At 38.1% G+C, this 18,894-nt stretch overlaps 1 protein-coding gene across 1 annotated transcript; it reads right to left on the bottom strand.

Moving 5' to 3' along the window:
• Window positions 1-2,489: 2,489 nt before the first annotated feature.
• On the bottom strand, window positions 2,490-7,802 carry LOC145607345 (uncharacterized). Its single transcript, XM_081663027.1, has 6 exons — window positions 7,142-7,802; window positions 5,787-6,919; window positions 5,436-5,645; window positions 4,432-4,689; window positions 3,748-4,374; window positions 2,490-2,501 (listed from the first exon to the last, which is right to left on the bottom strand). Exons 1-6 carry the CDS (start codon window positions 7,800-7,802, stop codon window positions 2,490-2,492), a joined length of 2,901 nt encoding a protein of 966 aa, XP_081519153.1.
• Between the last annotated feature and the right edge of the window lie 11,092 nt (window positions 7,803-18,894).

Raw genomic sequence — 18,894 nt, forward strand, 5'->3', positions numbered from 1 at the left:
ATCCGCGATTTTCATCGAAGGTATTTTTGTACCCTAACCCCTGATTTTTCATGCCTCTTTTTTTTTTATTTTCTTATATTCAATTAAATGTCTGAAGATAGTGTTGAAGAGAATTTTCCTAATCTTAGTACTGCTAGGCGTCGTTTAATTAGGCAATCTTTAGGCAAAGAAACCGGTAGTAATCAGGGTAATTTGTCTTCCCTTTCTGATAATATTGACTATCCTTTTGAGACATTATCTTCTGAAGAAGAAAAACGCGCTTTTATGATACATAGGACCATTGCCCACCGTGAAAGTGCCCTTCACCCTACTAACCCTGATATCCCTGCCGATACCGAAATTCTTGACGTTGAGCCTGTTAATGTCCGTTATCACTTACGCAGCTTTACTGGGAGACGATATTTTAATCAATACGGCACTAACGTTGGCAATATAGGTATAAACACTATGCCAAGGGTAAAGAGTACAAGTTATCAACCCCGAGCCGCCGCCCGTGAAGCCGCTGAGGCCGCCAAAGCAGCCAAAGCAGCTGAGGCCACCAAGGCAGCGGAATCTAGCAAAAGACCTGGACAAGGTCAGGTTGTAAGTTCTTCTGAAGAAGAACTTGAGGATGATATCCCTTTGACACCTGAAGAAGGTCCGTCATCTCCTGTTCATGATTCTGCCGTCAACTCAGTTTTAAGAGATGACGAGGCTCAGGAAGATAGTGTAAATAATGAGAGTAGGGATAACATTGTTGATTTAACGGCTGAGGTTATCCAGGAAGAGAATCTGGACGAGGGGTATAGTTCTGAGACTGATAGGGCTGAGTTCCGACAACCTATGGTCCTTGCCAGCGACGGAAAAGTAGCAAAGGAAAAGATAAGTGAAGCTTTTAGGAAAACGGCAATTACAAAGGACTATTGTCGTCGTGCGAAAAAGTTCTTTAACTTACCTGATGGGTATGAGTTGTCTCTCCCTCCATCTGGAGCTTCAGTGTTGGATTGTCCAGCTGGTTCCGTTGCTGTTTACATGAAGCACTTGGATTTCGGCCTCCGCTTTCCTCTACATCCCTTTGTTGCTAAAATCTTGAAGGCTTGGAACGTTTGCCTTGTCCAGGTAACCCCTCAAACCATTCGTGCCGTTATCGCTACAGTTTGGGTTATGCTATATCAGAACTTCCCTCTAACCCTTAATGTATTCAGGCGGCTTATTACCCTAAAGAGAGATGGTCAGTCAGATGGGTGGTGGTCTTTATATACCCTACCTCATAAATATACCGTCCATCCTAAATTATCTAGCTGCAAAGGTTGGAAGGATAAGTTTTTCTTCATGTCAGTCCCAGAGGATTTTCCTTTGAGGAGAACTTTTTTCAAGCCTCATCCCCACTTTGATTCAGTCCCAGAGAGAGATCTCGGGAAACATGAAGAGAGGGCTGTCAATTACTTTGACATCTCTGAACATGATGAAGGTGACGGCAAGGTTCGTCTTATTCCTGCGGTGTGGGTGCCGAATGTGAGTTACATTCTGGGCAACGCGCCGCTTTCTCGTGTCGGTCTTTGTTGGACTGACCAGCATGGTATAGCTTATCCTTCTTGGCTTTATTATTCTTATTCACTAATTATTCATTTTCTTTTTTCATAATGAAAACGGCGTAGCTTGCTTGTTTGGTGCTACCTTCTTTTCCCTTTTATTATTATTATTTTTTTTTATATATATTCGCATTTAACTGATTGAATTTACACTCCTTTTCACCAGGTATTGATAAGTTGGATAACAGACAACTCGGCCTATCTGCTGACGGGACAAGGGTTATCAGGCGCTGCCCCAAAGCTTCCGACCCCTACGATACTCTTGCTTCCGTTTGCGGGCGTGCTCCAGCCATTAGTGCCAAGAGAAGAGCTGAGATCATGGCCGATGAAAATACCAAGAAAAGAAAACTAACACCTCTAGCCAACCGGCGAGGCGGCATTGTGATCTCCAGCCCCAGGCAACCTGAAGGGCGAGCCGAAAAGAAAAGGGAGCAATCGGCGCCCGAGAAGAAGAAAGACCAGTCGGTGTCTGAAAAGACCCCGACTGCGCCAACTGTTGATGACGGCCCCAGCAATCCCAGCATTTTGGATTCCCCAGTGCCTGAGAATGCTCAATCTTAAAGGGGCGGGCAGTCATCACCGACATCCTCTTGAGGGTCTTGTATCATTGGGCCTTACCAGCCGTAACTCTTTTATTGTTTTTGTATGTATGAACATGTTTTGACAGTGCTGTTTTATCGGCATATACCCCTCTTTTGTGGTGATGCCTGTCGGCTGTTAATTTTATCTGTTGTGTAAACTTATTTTTATTTTTACCGTCTGCCGTTTACCTTCAAAATTCTATACTTTTATCATAACTGTGTTACTCTTTAGTTATCATTTTCTAGTTTGCCTGTTTTTAAACAAGGTTATGATAATCATGTTGCCTCGCCTTGCTAGTTTTCAACGCATAAAAAATTGCAAACAATAGTTACTTACCTAATGCTTTGTCTGAAATCAGAAAACTTCCAGTTAGAAACCTTTTTAAAGACGCCAGCTTCCGGAGATACCAAATCTAAAACCTGGCTCGAGAAATTGCATATAAAAATTACTAGCATATTTTAAAAACTTATCAGCATACTATGGATATCACAACGCATTTGAACGCCATATCATTCCTCGTGCCCCCAGTGTACATAGTTCACGCTAGAGCTATGCACACTGAGCTGCAAACATGAAAGCGAACGGTTATTGCTGGTTCAGATTATAACACTGGTCACCTACTGTTGTGTTGTTTTAGCCAGTTAGGTACCCTCTCGGCGATCATTTTCTGAGCTACGACTCATGTCGGCGTATACTCGAATTGATTTGGCCGGTATTTATATTTTGAACCAGCAACCTCATGAGTTAACATATACAACTGATCAGGTTGTATAACTGTTATCTTCATGGAAGCGGTTTTTAGCTGTCCATCCCACTTAACGATGTTCTGTTAAATGGAGGATGCCTATTTCAATGCGTATTGCCTGAATACTTCTTTATTCATTACCGATATCTTTTTCGATATCAGTTTCAAAAAATAAGGATTTGTTCATTACACATAGTATTTTTTCAATACAGCGGAGTTCCATACATTTTTTAGAGGTATCCCATCCGGGGTTTCCAGATAAAATGACCCTTGGATGACGACATCTCTTATTCGATAAGGCCCTTCCCAGTTTGCAGTCAGCTTCCCGTCTTCATTTCCCTTACCGGTTGCTGCGGTTCTTCGTAAGACTAGATCTCCTTTGCTTAACGGCCTATATGATACTTTTCTGTTGTAGGCCCGTGACATTCTTTCTTTAAAGGCAGCTGACTTAACTGCTGCTTTTTCTCTTAGCTCTGGCAAGAAATCTAACTGTTGCCGTAGGAGTAAATCATTTTGATCTGCACAATAATGCTGAATTCGGAATGTCGGCAACCCGACTTCTGCTGGTATGACTGCCTCCGTTCCGAAAACTAGAGTGTAAGGGGACTCACCTGTGGCTTCTCTCATTGTTGTCCTGTTGGCCCATAATATTTCTGGTATCAAATCTGCCCATAAACCTTTTACGTCTTCGATCTTTTTCTTAATTGTCGTTATTATCTGCTTATTTGCTGCTTCTGCTTGGCCGTTAGACTGTGGGTGGCATACTGCTGCATAAGCAAATTTTACCTTATACATCATTAAGAGATCTTTGACTGGCTTACAGTCAAATTGAGTTCCATGATCAAAAACCATCGCCATCGGCAGTCCGAACCTCGTGAAAATGCTTTTCCATATAAATTTTTTCACTTCCGATGCCGTTATCTTCGCTACTGGTTCTGCTTCTATCCACTTGGTGAAGTAATCAATTCCCACTATCAGATATTTTCTTCCACCTGTTGCTGATGGGAACGGGCCTACTATATCCATTCCCCATTGGGCAAAGGGGACTGGATTCAACATCGGAGTCAGATCATTTGGGGGCAAGTTGATAATTGGAGCAAACTTTTGACACTTTTCGCATTTTTTAACATAAGCCGTCGCATCTGCAATCATTGTCGGCCAGTAGTATCCCCTTCTCATTGCCTCTCTGGACAAAGCTCTTGCTCCGAGGTGATTACCACAACTTCCCTCGTGCAATTCTTCTACTAATCTTGCGGATTCAAAACCCGTTATGCACCTTTGCAACGGCAATGAAAATCCCCTTTTGTATAACTGGCCTTGGTACATAACGAACCACACACTATCCTTCTGTAACCTTCTCAGCTCCCCTTTATCGGTTGGTCCTACACCATGAACGATGTATGCCAGTATTTTATCATACCACTGATCCTCCACTTCAACACAATTGACATCTGCCGGCATCTCATCTATGCTTCTCTGCTTTAAAATCTCAACCATAACCGTTCTTTCCAAGTCATTGAAGCTTGAACTTGCCAATCTTGCCAGTGCATCCGCTTGAGCATTTTTTAATCTCGGAACCAGTTTGATCTCAAAGTATTGCAACTGAGCTGCCAATTGCTTCATCTTCTCTAAATACTTTACCATTGCTGGCTCTCGAGTTTCGTACTCCCCACTAAACTGGCTTGATACCAGCTGGGAGTCAGTTGTCAAAACTAACCGTTTTGCCTCTGCCGCTATCGACAGCTGCATTCCAGCTACCGCAGCTTCATACTCGGCCTCGTTGTTTGTTGCCTTGAATTTAAATTTCATGGCGTATTCAAATATTTTTCCATCTGGAGTCGTTATCACAACTCCGGCCCCTGCCCCCGTTGCTGCGGCTGATCCATCAACTGATACCTGCCATGTTCCCAACTCCTCTTCTTCATCCGTGTATGTGTTTCAACAATAAAATCTGATAACGCTTGAGCCTTAATTGACGTCCTAGGCTTGTAACTTATTTCATACTCCGATAACTCTACTGCCCATGTCAGTAGTCTACCAGACGTATCCATTTTTCGCAGTGACTTCTCTAGGGGATGATTGGTGAGTACTTCTATCGGATGTGCATCAAAGTAAGGTCTTAACTTCCTGGCTGCTACCAGTACAGCTAAAGCCATTTTCTCTATTACTGGGTATCTGCGTTCTGCTGCATTCAAGACATGGCTGACAAAGTAAATCGGTTGTTGTTGCCTCTTCCTTTCTACCAACAAAACGACCGCTATTGTTTTTGGTGATGCTGAGATGTATAATTGTAACACTTCTCCCTTCTCAGGCCTAGCAATTGTGGGAAGAGATTTAAGATGATTCCTCACTACTTCTAAGGCATCACTTTGTTCTTTTCCCCACTCGAATGCCTTATTCTTTCTCAGCACCATAAAAAACGGGAGTGCTTTATCAGCTGATTTGCTGATAAATCTTGTTAGCCCTGCCATCCTGCCCGTTAACCTCTGTATATCACGAATGGTTCTTGGTTGTTTCATTTGAAGCACCGCATTCACCTTATCGGGATTTGCATCTATCCCCCGTTCACTAACCATGAAACCTAAAAACTTCCCTGATCTCACCCCAAAGACACACTTCTCTGGATTCAACTTCATTTGATATTTTCTCAAGGTTTCGAATGTCTCCCTCAAATCGGCTATATGGACTTCTTTGTTCTTACTCTTTACTATCGTATCATCCAAATACACCTCAACATTCCGCCCTTTCTGTTTCTCAAAAATCTTATCCACCAACTTCTGATAGGTTGCCCCTGCATTTTTTAGCTCAAAGGGCATTGCCTTATAACAGTACACACCTACATCCGTTATAAAGGCCGTTTTATTTCTGTCGGCCTTATGCATGCTGACCTGGTGATATCCCGAGAATGCATCCAGAAAACTAAGCATGGCATGACCAGAGGTCGAATCTACCAGCCTATCTATCCGGGGTAATGGATAGCAATCCTTAGGGCAGGCGTTATTCAAATCTGTAAAATCCACGCACATTCGCCATTTCCCTGTCGGCTTCCTCACCATTACTACATTTGCCAACCATTCGGGATATGTACAGGGTTCTATAAACCCTGCTGCTAAGAGCTTATTCACCTCGGCCTGGATTGCTTCTATCTTCTCAGTCGAGAAATTACGCTTCTTCTGCCTTATCGGCCTAAACTTTCTATCAACATTCAGCTTATGTTCCATTACCTCAGGATGTATGCCTGGCATCTCACTGGCCGAGAACGCAAAGACGTCGGCGTTCTCGCGCAATAAACTTATCAGGTTGCATCTGGTCTCCACATCCATATCTGCCCCAACTTTCACTGTTCTACTGGGGTCGCCTGGCTGCAATTCAACTTGGACGGTTTCTCCGCCCGGCAACGGCCTTGGTGTTTCTTCAGGTCTTGCGTCAAAGTTTTTCATTGTCAAATCTTGCACTGTCGGTTCACCTTCCCTTGTTGGGTTGCATGGAACTGTGGCACTACCAACGGGGTTCTTTAAAGCTGTGACATAACAGGCTTTTGACATAACCTGGCCTCCATACACCTTCTCCACAGCTCCCAAGTTTGACACATAGGCTATTGCCAAGTGGTAGGTTGATACAACAGCCTGCATGTCATGAATTATCGGTCTGCCGATAATTGCGTTATACGCCGACTTGACATCCACCACCAGAAACTCTGCCATCACATCTCTTGCTTGTGGTCCATCACCCATCCTTACAGGCAACACAATACTCCCCTCCGGCCTCACAGTTGATCCATTAAACCCGATTACTGGATACGACACCGGTTTCAGGTATTGCCTCCCGATATTCATCTCATTAAAAGCTTGAACAAACAAAACATTTGCTGAACTGCCCCCATCTACCAGCACCCTTTTGATGTCGGCACCATTTATCTTGATTATCAAGACTAACGGATCGTCATGTGGGAACACTACACCTCGTGCATCTTCTTCCGTAAACACAACTTGTGGTATTGATGCCGGCCGAGGGCGATTATCTACATCCAAAGCACAAACCAGATGCCGGTGCTCCGCTAAATGCTTCTTTGCCCCACTAATCGTTCCTCCGTGAATCGGTCCTCCCGTTATCACATCTACCCTTCCAGTAGATAACGGTGGTATTCCTGCGTCCCCTTGTCGGACTATTCTTCCTTGAGCTCTTTCAGGCCTTGCTTCTATTTGTTGCCTCTCAACGGCCTGTGCCGGTTGTTGATTTCTACCGGTATTCAACCGGTATTGTGTTAGGTGCCCTCTCCTGATCAACTCCTCGATGTTGTCCTTCAATTGGGTACACTCTTCTGTATAATGCCCCACATCCCTATGGAACATACAGTACTTCTTCATGTCCCTCGACCTTGCTTTCATGGGAATCGGCCTTGACCAATCTTCTCTGTTCTGATTCACTGAGTAGATTGCAGCCCTTGGTGTATTCAGGGGGGTATAGGTGCTGTATCTCATTGGCAGCCTTGTCGGTCTGGTATCTTGCCGGCTTCCTCCTCCCCTTCCCGAGGCAGGAGTTCTCGGCCTGCTCCCTCCAGACGAGGTCCCCTCATTTTGAATTTGCCCCTTTCCTACCACCATATGCCTGCTACTCGTCTTCAACAGCTCCTCACTCTTTATGTAATCGTGAGCTTTGCTGAACGCTGCCGCCAATGTCGGCAGACTCTTCCTTGTAAGATACCTTTTGAAATCTGAATCAACTAATCCATTCATCAAAGCCATCACAGCTATCTCCTGTTGTAACTTCGGAATAGTGTTTGCTTCATTATTAAATCTCCTGATGTAATCCCTCAAAGATTCATCTGATTTCTGCTCCACAGCCATCAACTCTCCAGAAGTTTTCTGCCTCACGCTGTTACTGACATATTGCCCTACAAACATCTCAGTCAGTCTTTCAAAGCTATCTACTGATCCAACTTCAAGGTTGTTAAACCAATCGGCTGCAGCCCCAATCAAAGTTGTCGGAAAGACCTTACACCAAACTGCATCTGAGTTTGTGTACAGCATCATGTGTCCCTCATAAGACGTTATAAATCTTGCTGGATCCCCTCTTCCATCATATCTACAAGTCGGCATTTTCACTTTCTCCATTGGTTGTTCTAAGATGTGCTGGGCAAATGGGGATGCCCTTAGCTGCACTACCGTGCGTACTGCTTGACCTGCCACTTGTGAGCTTCTTTGCTGCCGAGTTCTGGTACTCGCAACACGGCTTGAGGATTGCTCATCTTGCCGTGATGTTGTATGCGTCCTTACTGGCGACTCATGTCGGGGTCTCCTTGACGAGTTCTCCAGCTGATTGTGTTGTTCCTCCTGATGATGGTGCGATGTTCCTCTATCGGCCTGGGCAGCTTCTCTTTCAGCCCGTGCTGCCTCAGCCTCCTTTCTCTTCTTGCTCATTGCACTCATCACCCTTGCGGCTGTTTCCAATTCATCTGGAGTAAATGCCGCCATAGGATCCTCTGCCTCCCTTCCTCCTGCAGGGGGGGTTATCGGCATATGGAACTGATTACCCTCTAGGGTATGGGTTTCATCCACTATCTCCACCTGGGGTTGTCCTTCTGGTATCCCATTGTTTAAATTGTTTCCGGCCATGATTATTGTTGTTGTGTATATATTTTGTGTGAGGTTCTTAGGCGATAGAAGTGATCAACAGCCCCTCCTTCTAGCGCCAAATTGTTTCTGTCTGATCCCAACTCCTCCAGGAACTCGGAACTGAGATTCTGATACCCCTATCGGCAAGCTGAGAACCTACACAATGAGAAGAGGTTAGCTAACCCCGGGGTGATCCGGGGATAACCACTCCGATGATAAAGTCAGAAAGTATTTGAGAAGAGAAGACAAGTAAGAGAAAGAAAGTAGAGAGAGATTAGAGAGAGAGAGTCATTAAAAAATTGTCCCCATTAATGAGGTCTTACCTACTTATTTATAGTAATCTACCTTGACAGGTGGCTTTCACCCATGCACAACCTTTCGCGCCAAGTGTCGAGTTTCTGTTGCCACGTGTTGAATTGCGGCAGGCCGACATGTCCTCTTTCTGTAACATATCGGCGTCTTCTCGTGATCTGGTCACGTGCTTTCGCAAGATATCGGTCATGCCCGGATATCATCCCATACATCTTTATTAGTGCAACTAGTTATACATCCTGTTTCAAAATTAATGGATCTATTCATCTGCAAACCAGAGAATACACCTATGGTATCGCAACCAATAGCGCCAACAATGTTATGGGTCCTCGAGAGGGCAAACCTCGCAATACGAGTCCAGGTTTTAGACTGTTTGATATTCGCACCACCACTACCATAACATTTATATGAGATTGGGCTACTTACCCGGAATTCGCCTTTTAGACTGATTTTTTGGACTTGAATACTACCATCATCACCATAAGTTGGAATTGGAGGGTTCCGATTCATGTCGCAAGTGATATTGTAGTGCTTGCCGTCTTCGGGGTGATGGTAGTGGCACTTATCTCCTATTCCGAAAGGATAGGGGATCGTCACGTTGCCACATTTGTCTGGACAACCTGGAAGAGCTATTTTTTTTGTAGCAGCAACATCTTCACCCACGGTGTGTGCGTGATGTAGTGATGATGATATTGATAATACTATTACTACAATTAGTAAAGTATGAGCCAAATCCAATTTTACTCTCATCATTTTAATTTGTTTGTGCACAAACTTATGTCATCAACTACTGTATTAATTAAATATCTTGATTTTTTAAACAAACTGCTTGTATATAACAACAACTAGAGTATGGCACACACGCCCTTTTGAAAGACTCCACAAAATACTAATAACTAGGTCTTTGTTTAGTTAGTACAAGCTAAGTACTGTACAACTGCTTTACATTTATTATTATGGCCATTTTTTCTATGTATCGACCTATTTTTTTCAATTTCTTAAAAATAACTCAAGTAAAATCTAATGTTATAAACATCAACTTTTGTATATGATCGGTGTCACCTAATAACAACGAGTAACCCCTAACTAATCAAATAAGCCTTGACCAAATGAGTAACTCCTGGCCGAGCTAAGTGAGGTAAACCCTAGCTGACCGAGTAACGTGTGAACAAGTAAGTGAAGTAACCCTCATCATTCTAAAAATTAAAAAAAAAAAAATGTAAAATCCTAAGTGATGTATTTAAACAAAAAAAAAATGAAGGGATGATAACTAATTCCTCTATTTTTTAAGTGTCTCATTAGAGCTTAGCACACAAGCTGACACGGAACTTTGACTACTAATAATATCTTTTATTATCAATAAGTATAAATTACAACAATTGAATTTTAATAATCTATTTGTTTAGATGATTCCAACAAGTCTGTACCCACGAACATTGGTTGAAGTGAATCAAGTGAATTAATTAACAATGCAAAAAGTGTAAATTAATTAAAAAAGTCAAAGGAAGTACAATTATAGATAAGTTTTAGTACAAACATAATGTTAGAAGTGGCAAATAGGGTCGTTCAATTTCGAGTAAATGTGTACGGATTTAGATTCCGGTTCGTAGGCTTTATTTTGGTTTAGGACTTTAGGTATGGATTAGATTGGTTCCATTAAATTGTGGTCTTAATTTTTGATTTAGTTGGTATCATGGTATGTCGGTTCAGCTCGTCAATCAGTTTTGCTTTGAGTTATCAAAAATCAAGTTGATTATGTAACTTTAGTAAGCTTGAATGATTTTTTACACATGGATGGTTTTTTTTTTTTTTTTTTTTTGAAACAATTACACATGAATTTTAGTTTCATACTACTACTTAATTAATGCCCAATATCCCATTTTTATAATTTCATCATTTTTTATGTTCGAAAAAAATTTGTTGAGTCGGAGTCACGGTTATTTAAATTTAGAAATACTCCGGTATGACTTTTTTGTTTTTCTTAAGGGATTGTATTTTTCTTTGTCTATTTGTACATATACGAAGTATATTTTAACAATGGAAAATGCTATTGTAGCTCTAAGGGATATGTATAATAAGCTAAAAAGGGAAAGTATTAATGAAATATATTCATTAATTACAGTGAGTTGCACATGATTTTGTCATGCATTTCATATTTATACCAAAAAAGGAAAGATATAAAATGCTTATTTTTAGCTAACGAACGCCTGTTGAAAAAGCTAATAACTAAAAGTAGAAAGATTACATTAAAATGAACATTAATTACACCTACCGACGTGTGATTTTGTCATGAATTCCCAAATTAATACCACTTAGGTAATATTTTAAATGCTTATCTAACGCCTCGGGCGCGTTCGTTAGCAGATCGTTTTATCAAATTTGTTAAAGGGTAATGCTATAGAAATGATTATATTCAAGTAATTTTGTAACCACATAATTTTTAAAAATGTTTGTAATGTAAATTTTTAATCCAAAAAAATGCATTAAAATTATTTAAGACCACATTAATTTTATTGGTTAAAGTATATCCAATAGTTTATCTTTGGGCTAACGTGATTTGTGCATGCTCACCCATATTCTTCGGCGTAATAAGTTTTTAATAATTAAAACTACCTAAATCTGATCTATAAATTACATGAATTGATCAATCTATTTAAAATTGAATTAGGCTTCCAATTCAAAAACATAATAATACTCCGTACAATACAATGGGTTTTTACAAGAAAATTTGCACACAAGTAATTTCTCTCCTTTGCCTAATAGACGTTTTGACACATGCCGCAGACAACGTTACTCTAGTTAACAAAATGTGCGGTGCAACATTCGCTCCAGAAGTATGCATTAGCTGCATAAAGAGCAATAGCAAGGACGCTCTTACGGACGTAGATGTCATCCACCAAATGCTTGGATGCTTGTATAACGATGCTTTAAAACTATGGCATGATATGGACAACATTATCAATAACAACTCCGATTTGACAGCGATTTATATCTTTAAAAAAACTAAAGCTAACTCTACCCCGCTGCTAATGGTATCTGGAGTTGTTAGTGCGCAAGCTGAAGTTTCTAAAAGGAAATTTAATGATGCTAAGACAATAATTAGACAAAATGTTTACAATAGTCTAAAGAGAATGAATTATAACTTGAACAATTTTAAAAACCGTAATGATGCTAAGACAAAGACTGGTACAATTACATTTAATTGGCCTCCTCTTATGTTTTCTGGAGTTTTTAATGTTGAAGCTGATTATAAGATCTCTGATCAGTTGCTTGCTTCCGTCAAGGCTTAATAACATTACATTGTACTATATGTTCAATGTCATCAATAAGTTTTTTTTTAACTAGTATATTCATGAGCACTTGTTAAGCTCAACTAGTTTTTAGGCACATTCGACGCATAGACTGTGTTTTTTGTTTTTTTTTTTTTAATACCAAAAACTTTCAAATTTAATTCTCTAATTGCAAGAGAGTTAAATAATACTTTGTATCAAATAATTGAAGAACAATCCATACATTTTTATAATTTTATATTTGTACTTATTCAAAAAAAATATATTATATTTGTACATCCATACTTCCTCCTTTTATTTTCGTTGATCATTTCTCATTTTATGTAAAAAATATATTAGAATTTGATTTTTGAAAAGACGTTTAGAACTTAGAAGAATCTAACTAGCAATTCCCCTATTTTTTAGAAAAAAAAAATTAATTTTTATCATTAGTATCTATTATCTAATAATATATATTTACAAAATTTAGAACAAACTACAAAAACAAGAAAAAGGTGTTTCCACTTTTTAATTGTCAGTTTTCTAATTTATCATGATTTTAATAAGTTTGACTATTTTTTAATTCATTATATGACATATATCATATAATTTTGAAAAACAAAAAACCAAAAAACAGAAAACCACAGTGATACCAAACGAACCCTAATTTTTGTTATATTTCCTTCCTTTTACTTGAAAAAATTTAACTTTTACATTATTTATATATGTCACTTTGACTAGATTTGATGATTATGAGGGCTAGGTTCAAGGGCTCGTCGAGGTCCGTTTCGGTAAAAGAGGAATAGATTTTCAAGAAAAAAGAACTGGATATGTATTTGTAGAGAAAGAAGGGTTTTTTTTTTTTCGCAAAGCTAGCAAATACTCCATCTGTCTCCTTTTGATAGTCCCTTATGGGCATTTTTCACGGGAATTAATAAATACAAATAAGAATAGTAAAAGAAAATTGAAAAAAAAGTAGAGAGAAGGTAATAAAAGTATATGGGAAAATAAAATTTACATGGGAAAGGTAAATATTGCACCAATATTGTTGTAAATTGGAGGGAATTTTGGTAAAGAATTAATATTAATAGTTGTTTGAAAAAGCAAATGGGGTGAACATTTTGAGACTAAAATTTGCACATAAAGGACTATTTAAAGAGGACGGAGGAAGTATATAGTGGCATGTATCCCAAATTTTCTTTTCGTAACTAGATGTAACTTGAAGTCAAATCTGACTTTTTCCTTCATAAGTTTTCTCCAAGTCAGTGTGGCAAAAGCCTTCCTTTAAAAGACAAAATATTAAATCAGGTCTAAGTCTAGTTAATGGTATAGTATTGCAGATAAAGGAGGGATGACTCTATTTTTTAAGGAGGTTATATAAACGGAGGGTTGAGAGAGATTTAGAAGTGTCTCACAGGGGTAGGTTGGTCATTTCATGCGGGATTTAAATTTTGCCATTTTAGATTCAGTGGTACAAAATACACTCTCAGTGGTACAAAAATATAATTTTAATGGTATTTAAAAAAAGGTTCAAATATCTAATTACGCTGTCAAATAATACCATTACATCTCAGTGGTACATAATACACTCCCAGTGGTACTCAATGCGGTTTTAGTGGTACTTAAAAAAATCCTCAGTGGTACAAAATATACTTTCAGTAGTTGTGGTCCCAATTTTTTTTGTCGTTTTCGCACGTGAAACCATTTCTGACTCCAAAGGTGGGCCCTACCTCACCCTTTTTCACTCTCTCTATCTCTCTCTTCCTTTCTCCCTCTTCCTAGTACATTTGCTATATTATTTTATGTTGTGAGACATTTTATTTTGTCTCACAACCCTTCAAATGTAGTTCCTCTTTTTTAAGTGCCTCGTTGGAGCTTAGCACACATGACGATAAGATATGTCGTCATGTGTGCTAAGCTCATATTTTGACTGCTAATAATATCTTAAATAATCAAAAAGTATAAATTAAAACAATCGAATGTTATTAATAATTTATTCGTTGACGATTTAGCAATTACATACCCACATAACTTTTTTTTTTATTGGGTTTATTTTCTGATGGTACCCTTGAATTTTTTAGTTTTCTACCTTATACCCTCCTAAATTCAAATCTTTACAAGGTGACCTTGAGTTATTAGTTTATTTTACATTATACCATTGAGTTTTTGGATTTTTCTATATGGTACCCTAGAGTAGTAAAATAAATGACTCTAAATTAATTTGACCCAAACCAACACCATCTAATCAACTTATTTAGCACCCTCAAAGACACAACTAGCATGTTTATTGCAAAAAAAAAAAAAAAAAAAAACTTGAGTCCCCTCTTAAACAAGCTCTTTTAGTTAAAGTAGAAGCAAAAAAAAAAAAGTTGTTATCTTCCATCTCAAACAATCATACAAAAGTTCCACTAAATAGCGAATAATGAAGATTGGTGATTCCTCCATCTAATATAAATATAGAAGTGGTAAATAGATCATTTAGCACTTATTTAGCACCCTCAAAGACACAATTAGTATGTTTATTGCAAAAAAAAAAAAAAAAAAAAAAAAAAAAAAAAAAAAAAAAAAAAAACAAACAACTTGAGTCCCCTCTAAAACAAGCTCTTTTAGTTAAAGTAGAAGCAAAAAAAAGTTATTATCCTCCATCTCAAACAATCATACAAAAATTCCACTAAATAGCTGTAGACACCCATTTGTGTCTCCCCAAAACCAAACCCAGTGATGAATGCCTTTCGCGTCGAACCATAATCGAATGAGGTGAAAGTGGTTGAAAGTCAAGTGTTGCGGTTTAGTTTTATTAAAATTCTCTTCTCTCTGTTTTTGAAAATTACTCTATTTGAAAATAGCCAAATCAGTTTAGTTTGGTTCATAATTAAGGTCCAATAATAGTGTAGTTGGATGGGGCTCGAAAAGACCTTTCCAACAATATATTATAAGCCCAATTCCGATGAATATTGAGGAAGTTATGGCCAAAATACTAAACTGGGCCCGGTTAATTATTACATACGGCCCAATGATCTAGAGGAGGGCCAAATATTAATTATTATTCCTATAATCATTAGGATTAATTATAATTTTCTAGAAGTTTCTAGAAGGTTCTTTTTAATTCTAATATTATTAGATTTAATAATTATTTATTTTAAATAGACTTTTATTTGGAGTAGAACATTATTTTATTATTATTATTATCTTAAAAGTACGTATTTTATCTTCTGTACGGATTCTGTAGATCAAGTTGATTAAAGATCGGATTCTGCGTGAAGAAAACACGCTAATACAGGTTGTCACCAAACGACAAGTCTGTCGCCACGCGACAGAGTCGATTCCTGGCGACAGCGTGTATTTTTATTCCTTATCAAATTCTATGATTTTTCGGACTGCTTCCTTATAAATAGGGTCCCCGAACCTCTGTTTTGATTCATCAACTTTCATCAACTCTCATCATTAATTCTCTCTATGCTCTCTCTAGGCAATATAGCTTAATTCTTATTCTTTCTCTCTCTTTCTAAACTACCCCTTTTTACATACAATATTCCGCATTCACAAGACTTAGAATCTCTTAACCAAGTTCGAAGTTGCCTTCGCCCTAGACGTGCAAGGTTTGATAATTTCTGAGGGTTTGGTCCAAAACTAGTCAAAACTTTGTTTAATTTGATTTCAATTTAATTATTTAATTGTTCTTTATTATTTTCATTGAAGTTTACTAACTTGTGTATTTTGTTATTAGAAAGAGGTACGAGGCTTCAAAGTAAGTAGATTAGCTTACTCCCAATTTTATTAACAATGTAGAAAACATGCTTATTATTGTTTTATGATTCCTAGTATCATGTTAGGATATTCAATTCCTAGTATCATGTTAGGATGTTATTTTATGCTTTCTAGTATCATGTTTAGGGTGCCTTTATTCTTTCTAATATCATGTAAGTACCATGTTAGGTTTAAAGCTTTGATCTTTATTGTTTAGTGACATGCTAGGAGTTGTTATTAATCTTGTTAGTATCATGCCTAGGATCTTGCTATTATTATCAAGCTTTATCATGCCTTATCATGCTATTATCATCATTATTGTTATGTTTATTATTATGTTGCTTGATATTTATTTTATATTGTTATTGCTTGATCACACCTTTTATGCATGTTAAAGGGAATTTGTACTTGAAATCACGCTTAATAAGATAATTAATAATTTGGTTTAGGTTAATGTTATTTTAACTCAAGTGATCGCCAATAATAGTTTTATTTGTGCATTAATATTCAACCAACATAGATAAACAGGTTAGGTTCAATATGATGTTTGTATGTTATTCGAAAAGCGCACATAAATACGAGCAGAACAAAGTAGAGGCCTATTTTATAGGGCGGGTCCTTTCTTTTGTAGATTGGATTCGTACCCTCATCCCCGGACCCTGTTTGGTTCAAGACCTTATGGAGTAGTTGATGGTCCTTTTGGATTGTCTTTTGGGTTTACAAGTTCCTAAAACTTGTTGGCGACTCTTTTGCTCTCTTTTCTTTCCCTTTGGAACGCCACCATACTTTAGTGTATGATCACAGTGGGGTTCAAGTTTGGGGTTATCATAATGCTTGAAATATTCCCTACAATAGCGAATAATAAAGATTGGTGATTCCTCCATCTAATATAAATATGAAAGTGGTAAATAGATCATTTAGATGGTGTTGGTTTGAGTCAAATTAAGTTAAGAGTAATTTATTTTACAACTCAAGGCTACCATGTAGAAAAACACAAAAACTCAAGGGCACCTTGTAGAACTTTGGACTTACGGAGTTCAAGGGTACAATGTAGAAAACCCAATAACTCAAGGGTACAAGGGTACAATGTACAAGGGGTATCATGTAGAAAAACCAATTTTATTTCTTTTTTTTTTTTTTTTTTTTTTTTTTTTGTATAATTCACAACATTGGCTGAAAGCGTGAAATGAAACAAGTAACTAGTGCAAAACGGCCCTACAAGTGAATGAAAAGAGTCAAATAAAGGAAGTACAATTATAGATACAAGTATGTTTTAGTACAAACATAATGTTAATGGCTAATAAGGTCGTTCAATTACAAGTAAATGTGGGGTAGGATTTAAATTCTGGTTTGTAGGCTTTTGGTTGAGGTATGGATTAGATTGGTTTCATTAAATTGTGGTCTTAATTTTTGATTTAGTTGGTATCATGGTATGTCGGTTCAGCTCGTCTATCAGTTTTGCTTTGAGTTATCAAGTTGATTATATTTAACCAAAAATCAAGTTGATTATGTATTTTTAGTAAGCTTGAATGATTTTTTACACATGGATTTTAGTTTCATTCTACGGAGTAATATCCAATATCCCATTTTTACGTTTTTATTTTTAAATTCGGAAATATAACTTTTGTGTTTTCCAAGGGAATTGTATTTTTCTTTGTCTATTTGTACATATTTTAACAATGAAAAATGCTATATGTAGCCCTAAGTGTTATGTATAAAAAGCTAAAAGAAGAAAGTATTAATAAAATATATTCATTAATTACACTAATTTGTGCAAAATTTTGTCTTTACGTTTTTAAACTTACAACCCGTCTTGTGTATGGCCAACCACACCGTGCGACCACTTGTAAAAGAACAAAGTAACTCATATAATGGTTTCAAAAAAAAAAAAAAGTAACCCATATAAAACAGACCAAGTAACCCCTCTAATACTAACTGAGTAACCCCTATAACACTAACCGAGTAACCCTAAAGCACTGGCGAAATTGAAGGAGTTATGTCTTCGTCATGTGCAATTACTAGATATATAAATGGATCAAATTATAAAGATAATTAAGTCCGGACATTTGGGTCGTCGTTTTGCCATAGCTAGAGATACTTACGATCTTTGGACTAGTAAAATAGGCCAAAGCCCAATTGGACGGATCCTATAAGGTCACACAAAGGGGCTAGATCGAGCATTAGAGGACGAGCGAGGCCCATCATGGGCCTCATCACTCTAGGTAGCCGGCCATATGGAGGAATAAGGAGGGTTTTGGGTGCCCTAGTCTAATTATAATGACATTATAAATAGACTAGGTGCCTAGGTTTGCAAGTAAGCAATTATTAACTGATCTTTTGATCAAACCCGAATTAGCAAACACGAAACCCAACCCCTCTCAAAGTCCTCTCTCTCACGGCTCTCTCCTCCTCCTCGACGCACGGTGGTGTCTCGTGGTGGTGGTGGATTGTGCGGTGGTCGGTTGTCCGTAAAGGTGGTGATCGCGGTTTTCCTCAATCACTCGACCAATCTAGTATTGGTTGACGGCTCGTTCGAATCTCGTTGACTAAGTAGAGGAGCAACACTTAGGGCTCTATTCTCTCCCTGATTTGCCTGTCGAATAGCTTTGTGGAATTCACGCATCAAAGGTATGATTATGTGTCTTGTGTGTTATGCATGCGATTCTTGGTTTAGGTGCTTTATGAATATGATTCATGTTATTTCCGCTGTGTAGTACCTAATAAACTCCTACAATGATATCAGTTAGCCTCTTGCATGAACGCGCTAGATCATAATAATACGATTATTTGATGTCCACGTTAATTTTATAATCAAATAAGGGCCTGTTCACATTTACTTAATTTCAGTTCAGTTCAGCTCCAATCAGTTCATTTCAGTTCAGCTCAGCTCTAATCAGTTCAGTTCAGTTCAGCTCTTAATATCTCTCTCACATAAAATATTCATTTCAGCTCAATTCAGTTCAGTTCAGCTCCAATCAGTTCAGTTCAGTTCAGTTCATCTCAGTTTAGTAAATGTGAACAGACCCTAAGAGGGAGAAATTAATTTAATTATG

The sequence above is a fragment of the Chenopodium album genome, chromosome 23 (genome assembly GCF_948465745.1).
Source record: "Chenopodium album chromosome 23, dcCheAlbu1.1, whole genome shotgun sequence".
NCBI lineage: Eukaryota > Viridiplantae > Streptophyta > Magnoliopsida > Caryophyllales > Amaranthaceae > Chenopodium > Chenopodium album.